This window comes from Taudactylus pleione, unplaced genomic scaffold, assembly GCF_031769625.1.
Source record: "Taudactylus pleione unplaced genomic scaffold, aTauple2 ptg000475l, whole genome shotgun sequence".
NCBI classification, from domain to species: Eukaryota; Metazoa; Chordata; class Amphibia; order Anura; family Myobatrachidae; genus Taudactylus; species Taudactylus pleione.
The window spans coordinates 1,254,696-1,267,225 of NW_028284877.1; the positions used below are offsets into that span (position 1 = coordinate 1,254,696).

General features: G+C 45.0%; 1 protein-coding gene across 1 annotated transcript in view; it reads right to left on the reverse strand.

Moving 5' to 3' along the window:
- Positions 1-298: 298 nt before the first annotated feature.
- Positions 299-12,530, reverse strand: part of SYT9 (synaptotagmin 9) — a 188,593-nt gene continuing 176,361 nt past the window's right edge. The window contains exons 6-7 of the mRNA XM_088449003.1: positions 8,024-8,153; positions 299-892 (exon numbers count right to left, since the gene is read on the reverse strand). Coding sequence (XP_088305129.1) covers positions 824-892; positions 8,024-8,153 — 199 coding nt within the window. The 3' untranslated portion in view covers positions 299-823. The remainder of the gene's footprint in view (positions 893-8,023; positions 8,154-12,530) is intronic.

A 12,530-nucleotide genomic window follows, 5' to 3' on the forward strand; every position in this document is an offset into this window, starting at 1 on the left:
AGGCTTAGTAAATAGACCCTTGTATTAGTAAATGACTCTCACTGAAATTGCAAACATCATCAGTCCAGGGAACTTTTACTATTATGAAAACAAGGACATATCAGGACTCCATACTGAACAGAACATACTGAATTTAAAAAAACTGAGGGGTCTATTTGCTAAGCAGTGTTAGGAGACAGAGAGAAAAGTGATAAGGTGCCAGCCAATCAGCTCCCAACTGTCATTTTTCAAACACAGCCTGTGAGATGACAGTTGGGAGCTGATTGGCTGGCACCTTATCACTTTTCACTCTGTCTCCTAACACTGCTTAGTAACTAGACCCCAAAATATAATGTTACCTGTGGATGGAGCATGAACCAATGTTATTATAGTAAACCAACACGGGCCATACAAAAATATATCATGTGGGCAGGGTACGTGTGTGGATCTAAGCAGCATGCCATTAAAAAACATTCCAAATCTAGTGAAGTCCTTATTAGGCAAAAGGAAACAATGGGGAGGCAATAGAACCAAATAACAAATAACACACATCTGGAAACAGTTTTGAAATCTGGCGCACGGGCAAAATGTGCTGTAACCCTTAGCAACCAATCAGATATTGACTCGCTTTCATTTTGGATATACTGTACTACTATAAAAATCACAGCTAACATGGGATAGGTTGCTACGGGTTATAACACCTTTGTCCTGAACACCGGTTTTCATACATATCCCTTTATTATGTCCTCTGGTGTCCAGGCTCTGGCGTGAGAGAACGCAAGTGGTGCGTGAATCCAGCACTCCTTAATATTCCTTGAGCTTCGTGTGACTTATGTACCTTCATTCACGGAGATGGGGGACCCTTCAGGGAATTGCAGGACCCGTTTCCAGTCGTTGCATTTTGTGCAGTCCACTAGGTAGAAAAAACAACAAATTAAGTTACGGTATCTTTAATAGAAAAAAAACAAAACTTTAGTAAACGTAATTAGTTACTGCTTGATTCACTACAGTACAGTATGAGCAGGTGAAAACTTTGGGAAAATACCTTTTTTTTTTTAAAGGTAAAAATGTCAGGACTTGCTGCAGAGCTCCTGGGACAGCCATATGGGGCTTAAAAAATGTGGGACAGGTATGTGGGGCTGTTGTTTGAACGGGACAGGTGTTTTTAACCTTGCAGGTAGGAGCTACAGGTGTTTTTTTTAAATTTTAACACATTTTTAAAGTTGCTTAAAATGACACAAATATCAACTTACGAGCATTTTTATGCACCCCAAATTAATCTATTGAATGTATTTACAGAAAAGCTTTCTATCATTTTAAACTGTTATTAAAAAATGCAATTTAAACATTTTAACAGCCCCAGATGTTTAGATTTTTGGCCTCTAATAGACATCTATACTGTTATCCAATATTTATTTGCTCTTTTTTAGGGTACAAGCTGATTTTTGCATTTTTCGATACACTTCACTTGGCTATTAACAGCCCGATTACCAAATTAATTTCACTGTAGTGTTAGGCACGATAGGCGCATTGATTACAGCCGCAGAATTTTTTTTATTAAGCGCGGCTAACAGACTATGCCCCTATATTTGTTGAGAAGACGCTGCATGCATCAACCTGGTATTTTACAGCATATTAAAGAAAATCTAGTTAAATAGCGTTCAGTCTGGGAGTAAATTACATTTGACCTATGAAAGTGATGCTGATCAGCCAAACCAGTAAAGGCCAATTTTCTTCCCAAGACATTTACATTCAGAACAATGCTGGAGTCAATAGTCAGCTTCATATTTACTCGGGATTGCTGGACTTATCAGAAGACATTTGTTCTGTGGCTCTAATGATTTACCAATATCATGTAGACCAGTGGCTTACATCACTTAGAGATCAATGTCTAATACTGCTGTCTAGAATGCCAAAAGGAAAAAGTATCCCAATGAGTGAGGGAACCTGCATACGGCTGTATATTATCAGAGATCAGAAGCGACACCATATAAATTATTTATAACATTATTTATAGCTGCCACTTCAGGACACGTCGCTATTCACCAAAACCACGACTGCCCCACACAAACCATAAAATTTTGGGCATGCATGCTCACTGTTGGAGTATACTTTTCTGTTATAATATGCCTGTCCCTCTCATCTCCAGGCCTTGTAGCGGCTGCACGACCTGCACCCACCATAGATCTGCCCCTACATGCCAGCTTTCAATACAATAGGTTCTTGACTGGCTCTTTAGGCTGACATGAGGCTCCCCAGCATATGACAATATCTAATTTAAATAATGCCATTGGCAGAGGTGTAACAGTGGGTTGATGCTATTGTTGGCTATTGACCACCGCCCCCTTCCCTCAAGACAGAGCAGACGACACCCTCTGAGATTGCCCGGTCTGGCTATGGTGCCCGTAAATAGTGCCTTTAAAAACCATCAATGGTTTGAATCATTGCTGGGTGTCACTAGCAGTGGAGGCTCCAGAGGTGGGGCTGCAGCACAGTCCAAAATTCAAATAGGGGAGTCACACCAACTGTCATTTCACACGCTGCCAAACATCACTGGCTGGGACTCACTGGCAGTTGGCGTGACTCCCCTATTTGAATTTTGAACTGTGCTGCAGCCCCACCCCAGTGCAGCCGGGCAGTGTCTTCCTATTGGAAACACTTCCTGCTAATCATAGCCAAACAGGCAGTCCCAGGGGAGGTGTTTATCCCCCTGGGGCTGCCTGTCCAGACTGCGATTAGCAGAGAGAGAGAAAGAGAGCTTCCGATGGGAAGCCACTCCCCTGCTACAATGGCAGCCCAATTTATCTTCTAGGGGCTGCAGCCAATGCAGCCCCTAGCCTTCTTGTCAGTGCTTAATGATTTGTACGCAGGCGCAGGATCGTGATCCTACGCATGCGTACATTCAGACCGACATACCCAGTGGTGTGAATCCTAAGTCACTGTGCCCAGAGGCAAGCACCGCCACCCCCGGACCTGATCGCTTTCCCTCTAGCAAGATCCTCTTCAGCAAGAGAGAGTGCTGCACAAATCCATAGACCTCTCGAGACAAACGTAGGAGCCACCACTGCTTATCATTAATTCCGTAAAAATGATGAAATCAGCGGAATCATTTCAGAAATGAATAAGATAAACGTCTGAACACCTGTCATGAATATGGAAGTTTCTGTGAATCTTGTATTAACTTGTAACTTTAAGTGGGCACCGGTAGCTTTTGTTATTTAAGTATTGAGACCACTAGAAGCTAATGGTCCACACATTCCCTCCCCCCCTCCCCCTGGCCCCTTCTATAACTGAGATGGAGCTGTAAATGGCTGGTTAGGGATGGAGCTATGGGTTCTCTTGGCCATCACACTCTGTCCAGTATCCGGTCAGGCAGTCAACAGTCAGCATGTTGATGTGGACGTTAGGTCAATGACCAATAAGTTGACATGGTTTAATGTTGACACATTTAGAAAGTCGACATCCCCAAAGACCTGCGCATGCGCAGCAGTCTCTAGCAAACTCGGGCCCCATCATCTCTTAACATGCTAATTTGTTTACTGGAGGTTGAGAGTACATTAAAAAGGAAGCAGGAGTGCAACTCCCACCCTCAGACACACTTGGCTGAGTAACGAATTGATATGTATGTGTGTGACAGAACAGGCCTGAGTCGCACACAATGATTATGTTCACAAAGTTAAGCAATCTTTTGCTACTGCAAACCCTAAAAACTTGAACGGCGCATGCGCACCACGGAGAGTACATACAGAGGGCACACTTGCAATTGTGCCACACTGCACCAGTAATGTACTGCTAAAGCGCATGACTCAGAATTAGGACCTATGGTATGTGTGTATTTCTGTCTCCAGGGGAAATAATTGCTATTAACTCATGTAGAGCAGCTGCTGTCTGACTACGAAGACCCTCATCCACTCACTAGTCATCTCCAGATTGTACTATTGTAACCAGTGGCGGCTCCAGAGATAGGGCTGCAGTGTAGTCCAAAATTCAAATAGGGGAGCCACACCAACTGTCATTTCACACGCTGCCAAACATCACTGGCTGGGACTCACTGGCAGTTGGTGTAACTCCCCTATTAGAATCTTGGACTGTGCTACAGCCCCAGCTCTGGAGCCTCCACTGATTGTAACCTCCTCTTATCTGGCCTCCCTGACTCCCACCTCTCTCCTCTCCAAACTGTCCTCAATGCTACTGCTCAGCTCATCTTCCTTTCCAACCGTTCTACATCTGCCTCCCCTTGCCTACAAGCCCTACACTGGCTCACCTTCCCCTTCAGAACCCAATTCAAGGTTCAAACACTCACTTATAAAGCCCTCACCCAATCGTCTCCTATTTACATCTCTGACCTCTTCTCACTTCACACTCCCGCCTGCCCACCTCGCTCAACAACTGCATGCCGCCTCTCTTGCTAACTGATTACTAACACTCCTGCCTCAAAGATATTGCATGTGCTGCTTCCTACCCCTGGAACTCTCTCCTTCTCACTATCAGACTCTCTCTACAAATCTTCAAATGGGCTCTCAAGACCCACTACTTCATCAAAGCCTTCCAGCACTCATCCTATCCTGCTGCTCGGTGCTTCTTCCTCGCTGTCTACCCTATCTGTGTCACCCCTATCTGTCTGCCCCTCCCCTTTAGAATGTAAGCTCCAATGAGCAGGGTCCTCTCCCCTCACGTGCTTCTCCTACCCTCACTCATATGATCATCTACTCCTAACTCCCCACAACGGCACCTAACACTTGGTTGCTGATGCTCTGCTGTTTATTTGAGTGTTATAATCGCTTTGCAGCAATATTTATAAACTATGTCCTTGTCCTGCATTGTTTTGTTCTGTAAGTCGCTGTTTTCTTGTTTGCTCATTTGTTTATGTATTTTGTAAGGCACTGAGGAACCGTGGCGCCACATAAATTTAGGATAATAATAAAGAGTTAAGCAATTCACCCCCTGTTTTAAAGTAATACGATTGTATTATTTCCAATATATTTCTGCCTCCTGATTGGTTTTAACTCCCTTTTGCATACAGCAGTGTCTTACTCACTTTATTTCAGGTGTACTGTATTAATATCTCATTCAATACATGGAGTTCTGTCATCTTCCCTTAAAAAAGTTAAAAAAAAAAAAAAAGTCTGTCCTGAAGAACTGTCAGAATGATAGACAATACGACCAGGCTACATTATGGTCAGGCTAACTTCACTGTCACTAGCCACATTATTATGGAATGTGATGACCTCACCTTTAAGTACACTGAGTATTGTTTTACTTTTTTGTCTTCTCCGGCTGACATGCTAAAAATGTCCTTGTTAATTTACATTTATAAGCAGGGATTAATACTCACATAGAGGCATTATACTGCACAAATATGCCTGCAGTCCCTTAAGCCACCTATAATATGATATTGTATACAATTGAACAAATGGAATAAAGGTGTAATGCATGGCAATAACTTTCTTTCACGAGTCTAAAGCAATGTAAAAGTTCAGATGAGAACAAGCTAAACACATATACAGAAATAACTGGGGAGTGTATGTTACATCGCTCAGAGACAGAAATTGACATCACTTTTGCATATTAAACAAAATCTGTACCAGGAGGCCGTGAAAGTGATTCATTCTCAGACACCTTGGTTCCTGCTTTCATTCCTGCAAATCTAAAACGCGTGGGACGTGTTTTACAATTTACCAAGATGTAATCCACTTCACAGTGAGTTTTTGTTTTAAATAAGTCAGTGGTTCTCACTGTGTCTCTGCAGCAGTAAGTTGTTTAATTTGATGGTTATTGTAAAAGTAGATTAAACAGGACCTGTCACATTTATGCTAATGTTAAAGGAAAGGGTTGCTGCATAATACAGTGTATTTTACAGCTTTTGTTTTCAAAAAGTTATAGTTTTTGTATAACTGTAGTCTTTTGTAGAGTTGAATGATCTGTTCCCATTTGACATTCTCCGAACGCAGTAGCTGCTGGGTGACTGATTATAAGAGTCTGCTGGCCTGCTCTTTGGTGATCACAAGACCCAGCAGAAAGTATTCCCCCAGCACTCAGAATGAAATCAGCACTAATATTTGATAAACTACATGGTGGTAGATAATTCAGAGATCTCAGTTGCATATATTTGCAAAAATATGGCTAAGCCTCCAGGCCACGTCACGGCTTCTCTGATACTGGAGGTCCCTAATACTTGTTCAAAGTTATTTCTTGTATAGAATAACCCCTCCCTTACATGCACCTGAGTGATATTACTGAAGTGATTGGGCAGCTACCAACATATATTGCCTTGGTGATCACAAGCATATAGTGGGAGATGTATAATAGCAGGAGTGGGGAACCTTTTGTCTGCCGAGGGCCATTTTGATATATATAACATTATACGTGGGCCTGGTGCAGGTCACGCCCCCTCCGTGTGACATCACATGGGGGCGGGGCAAAAATCGCCGGTGGGTTACAACATCCTGAGGATGCTCCGGGGAGCTGTAAGGGCTGCGGTGTGAACGTCTGAAGCATCCTAAGGACGCTTCAGGCAGCACTGTTGCATAGATTCTGGCTGCAGGGTGCCATTCTAGGAACCCTGCTAGCTCAGAGGGCCAGACCAAATGATTCTGGGGGCCTCATACGGCCCCCGGGCCTGAGGTTCCCCATCCCTGTATTAAAGGTTCAGATATTATAATGACATATCAGCACATATCCACCTTCATTGCATATTGTTGAGAAGCAGCTGTAATGCCATAATGTATTAATCTTTACAAGTTGTAAGCAGGGGAGAGAAAACAACTTGACCTGCAATTAGAACCTGTCCATCAGCGCATACGCAATACCTGATTGGTCCTGGTCTAGACCCTCCTACAGATGGGAGAAGGAATCTTTATGATGCTTAACAAAATGTTTTTCAATAACTTTATTCAAAATGAACATCCCCTGGCAGGCACAGATGAAGGCCAGTGCAGGTAAGCCTGTCGATATGTTCAAAAACGATAACCACAAAAGTGCTCTTACAATTTTTTTGTAACATCTGCATGATTTCCGTCGCCGAACAACAGTACAGTGATGGCAAAATTAGTGGCTGTTTACAGATATTGCAGAGCAAAGGGCTTTTCTCTACGTTATCTGCTTTTATACATTTATATGATCGATGTAAGTGTCAAATATCCCTCTTTATAGTGCATTACACACTTACCCCCTCATCGTACACATACCCCAATATCACTGAGTAGTGTGCAGCCTCAGTCCAGACATAAACAAGTACTTCCAAGGGAGCTGGGGTTCTTTCCTTAATTCCTGTGAAATATCACTTACAATGCAATGGCTGCTAGATAGAGATGTGTGGGTCCGGTTTCAGAGAACCAACAACAGAATGTAGGTGTTCTGAGTCGAACCAAGTCCGAATTTGGAAATTACTTTGGGGTTCCGAGTCGAACTGACACCCGGTTTGGTTCTGCACTCAGCTCGGAACTCAGATTTAAAAAACGAACTTGGGTTTTGTATTACATGTAAACAGGTCCAAACATGTCCAAATGACATGATATCATATATATTTTTTTGGAATCCTGACCCAAAACCAAAACACGGAGGTCCGAGCTCATCTCTACTGCTAGATTATACGCGGGATTTTTAGATAACAAAATCCCCACCCCCACAGAATTTGTTTTCAGAAAATAGCTTTTTGTTTTATTGTGTGTGCAAGGCAAATACTTTATATCATGATAAATGAATTAACCATTAGGGGGGTGAAGTGGTACGAGGGTCTCCCATGACACAACAATGAGGGTCCCAGACATCAGAGTAATGTTGCTGCTGCAGTGGGCTGCTCTTTAATTTATACATTTTTGTCATGCTATGGAAACGAATGGTTTTTGTTGTTATGTGTGTCTTTTTTGTTATTATTATCCTTTGTACCATTATGCTTGTAGTTTCATATTAAGGCTATTGATTTGTCCATTTTGCACAGCTTGGGAAGGACACATACTGTATACCAGATAAAAAAGCTAAGGGTTAGAGCCACATTACAAGACAGGTGATAGAAATATGAGTTTCAACATGGTGCCAATCTTACCTCGACAAGTGGATGCCAGTGGGCGATGGGTTTTCTAGGATACGACAGCATTTCACTCCAATGCTCCCGGCCCAGGCTCTCTGCATCGTTGCCTACTTGACATACCCCGATGACCTCATTGTGACCTACACTGAAAATGTTGCATAATGTTTTTTCTGTATGCGAAACATTGTAACAGATTACATCTACATTTGCGGACTGTTCCTTTCAATGGGGGATTCGATTCAGAGCGAGGTATTGAATAGAGGCGGGAAGTTGCAGTTTAGTCCGACTATTACAAGTTAAGTTGAAGAATGCCGGTTCTCGCGACTTAACCTGGGTGTTTAGTCGCGAGAACCGGCATTCTACTATTAAAGTGCTGGCCGCGTGGCTGTTAGCGCTGTGCTAAGCTGGCAAACAGCCTCACAGCCGGCACTTTAGTCGGATTTCTGTTCACATCCTCAGGAGGGTGCAAAATTTGCCCATATGTAGAGTCGTACGTATCTTTGCAGCCGGACCGCCCCCATACATAGGCATAGTTAGAATGCTGGTGGCAGGATTGTGAGAGGTGTCGGGATTATGGCTGAGTGCTGGAATCCCCGCGGTCGGTATTATGACCGCGCCCAACCACTCTGCATTTGCCCCTAAGGGGTCTATTCATTATCACTTAATTTCTACAAAAGCAGGTGAAAATTTACATTTTCACCTGCTTTTGTAGAAATTAAATTTTCGGGCCATTCATCAAAAAGGTAATGCGGGAAATATCTCAAATATCTAGTGCCTACCTTTCACTTCCAATGTGGCCCCCCGTCCCCATACACTAGTATGGGAATAGAAATTCATCACGCTCCGAAAATACAATATTTTCGGAGTCTTACTGCGGTAGCATTCGCCATCTTCAGATGACGTTTGCTCCCGCACTCTGCACTCACCTTTTCGGATCCCTCCGCCGTAAGGGGTCTATTCATTACGTTTATTATCGTGGTCGGACCCCTATAATTAATATATTAATCCGACGTAAGTGCTGGAGCAATTCATCATTGCTCCAGTGCAGAGACAGCTGATCCGGAAATCAGCTGTCTCCCAGAATCGGCTTCACTGCTCCTTTCATAGCAGTGAAACTTAGCACCGCCAAGTCGACTCAGCAGTGCTAATGCGCCTGCATGAACTACAGTGTGCACAGGCACGTAAAGCCCGTCCGGCGGTTCGCAACCCGGAGCTCCTTCCCATACAGAAGGAACGGGGTGATCGCAGAGTGTGGGAGCAAACGCCATCTGAAGATGGCGAATGCTCCTGCAGTCGAGCTCCGAAAATACTGTATTTTCGGAGCTTGATGAATTTCTGTCCCCATACTAGTGTATGAGGACCGCGGCCCACATCGGGAGAGGAAGGTAAGCAGGAGATATCTGTGATACTAGTGTATGGGGACCACAGACCACATCGGGAGAGGAAGGTAAGCAGGAGATATCTGTGATACTAGTGTATGGGGACCACGGGCCACATGGAGTGAAAGGTAAGCAAGAGATATCTGTGATACTAGTGTATGGGGCCTGCGGGCTCCATGGAGTGAAAGGTAAGCAGGAGATATCTGTGATACTAGTGTATGGGGCCTGTGGGCCACATCGGGAGAGAAAGATAAACAGGAGATATCTGTGATACTAGTGTATAGGGACCACGGGCCACATCGGGAGAGGAAGGTAAGCAGGAGATTTCTGTAATACTAGTGTATGGGGCCTATGGGCCACATGGAGTGAAAAGTAAGCAGGGGATATCTGTGATACTAGTGTATGGGGACCACGGGCCACATTGGGAGTGAAAAGTAAGCAGGAGATATCTGTGATACTAGTGTACAGGGACCACAGGCCACATCGGGAGAGGAAGGTAAGCAGGAGATTTCTGTAATACTAGTGTATGGGGCCTATGGGCCACATGGAGTGAAAAGTAAGCAGGAGATATCTGTGATACTAGTGTATGGGGACCGCGGGCCATAATTGGGAGTGAAAGGTAAGCAGGAGCTATCTGTGATACTAGTGTATGGGGACAGCGGGCCACATCGGGATAGAAAGGTAAGCAGGAGATATCTGTGATACTAGTGTATGGGGCCTACGGGCCACATGGAGTGAAAGGTAAGCAGGAGATATCTGTGATACTAATTTATGGGGCCTACGGGCCACATGGAGTGGAAGGTAAGCAGGAGATGTCTGTGATACTAGTGTATGGGGACCGAGGGCCACATCGGGAGAGAAAGGTAAGCAGTAGATATCTGTGATACTCGTGTATGGGGCCTATGGGCCACATGGAGTGAAAGGTAAGCAGGATATATCTGTGATACTAGTGTATGGGGACCACGGGGCACATTGAGAGAGAAAGGTAAGCAGGAGGTATCTGTGATACTAGTGTATGGGGACCGGGGGCCACATCGGGAGAGAAAGGTAAGCAGGAGATATCTGTGATACTAGTGTATGGGGCCTACGGGCCACATGGAGTGAAAGGTAAGCAGGAGATATCTGTGATACTAATTTATGGGGCCTACGGGCCACATGGAGTGGAAGGTAAGCAGGAGATGTCTGTGATACTAGTGTATGGGGACCGAGGGCCACATCGGGAGAGAAAGGTAAGCAGTAGATATCTGTGATACTCGTGTATGGGGCCTATGGGCCACATGGAGTGAAAGGTACGCAGGAGATATCTGTGATACTAGTGTATGGGGACCACAGGCCACATCGGGAGAGGAAGGTAAGCAGGAGATATCTGTGATACTAGTGTATGGGGACCACGGGCCACATGGAGTGAAAGGTAAGCAAGAGATATCTGTGATACTAGTGTATGGGGCCTGCGGGCTCCATGGAGTGAAAGGTAAGCAGGAGATTTCTGTGATACTAGTGTATGGGGCCTGTGGGCCACATCGGGAGAGAAAGATAAACAGGAGATATCTGTGATACTAGTGTATAGGGACCACGGGCCACATCGGGAGAGGAAGGTAAGCAGGAGATTTCTGTAATACTAGTGTATGGGGCCTATGGGCCACATGGAGTGAAAAGTAAGCAGGGGATATCTGTGATACTAGTGTATGGGGACCACGGGCCACATTGGGAGTGAAAAGTAAGCTGGAGATATCTGTGATACTAGTGTACAGGGACCACAGGCCACATCGGGAGAGGAAGGTAAGCAGGAGATTTCTGTAATACTAGTGTATGGGGCCTATGGGCCACATGGAGTGAAAAGTAAGCAGGAGATATCTGTGATACTAGTGTATGGGGACCGCGGGCCATAATTGGGAGTGAAAGGTAAGCAGGAGCTATCTGTGATACTAGTGTATGGGGACAGCGGGCCACATCGGGATAGAAAGGTAAGCAGGAGATATCTGTGATACTAGTGTATGGGGCCTACGGGCGACATGGAGTGAAAGGTAAGCAGGAGATATCTGTGATACTAATTTATGGGGCCTACGGGCCACATGGAGTGGAAGGTAAGCAGGAGATGTCTGTGATACTAGTGTATGGGGACCGAGGGCCACATCGGGAGAGAAAGGTAAGCAGTAGATATCTGTGATACTCGTGTATGGGGCCTATGGGCCACATGGAGTGAAAGGTAAGCAGGATATATCTGTGATACTAGTGTATGGGGACCACGGGGCACATTGAGAGAGAAAGGTAAGCAGGAGGTATCTGTGATACTAGTGTATGGGGACCGCGGGCCACATCGGGAGAGAAAGGTAAGCAGGAGATATCTGTGATACTAGTGTATGGGGCCTACGGGCCACATGGAGTGAAAGGTAAGCAGGAGATATCTGTGATACTAATTTATGGGGCCTACGGGCCACATGGAGTGGAAGGTAAGCAGGAGATGTCTGTGATACTAGTGTATGGGGACCGAGGGCCACATCGGGAGAGAAAGGTAAGCAGTAGATATCTGTGATACTCGTGTATGGGGCCTATGGGCCACATGGAGTGAAAGGTAAGCAGGAGATATCTGTGATACTAGTGTATGGGGACCACAGGCCACATCGGGAGAGGAAGGTAAGCAGGAGATATCTGTGATACTAGTGTATGGGGACCACGGGCCACATGGAGTGAAAGGTAAGCAAGAGATATCTGTGATACTAGTGTATGGGGCCTGCGGGCTCCATGGAGTGAAAGGTAAGCAGGAGATATCTGTGATACTAGTGTATGGGGCCTGTGGGCCACATCGGGAGAGAAAGATAAACAGGAGATATCTGTGATACTAGTGTATAGGGACCACGGGCCACATCGGGAGAGGAAGGTAAGCAGGAGATTTCTGTAATACTAGTGTATGGGGCCTATGGGCCACATGGAGTGAAAAGTAAGCAGGGGATATCTGTGATACTAGTGTATGGGGACCACGGGCCACATTGGGAGTGAAAAGTAAGCAGGAGATATCTGTGATACTAGTGTACAGGGACCACAGGCCACATCGGGAGAGGAAGGTAAGCAGGAGATTTCTGTAATACTAGTGTATGGGGCCTATGGGCCACATGGAGTGAAAAGTAAGCAGGAGATATCTGTGA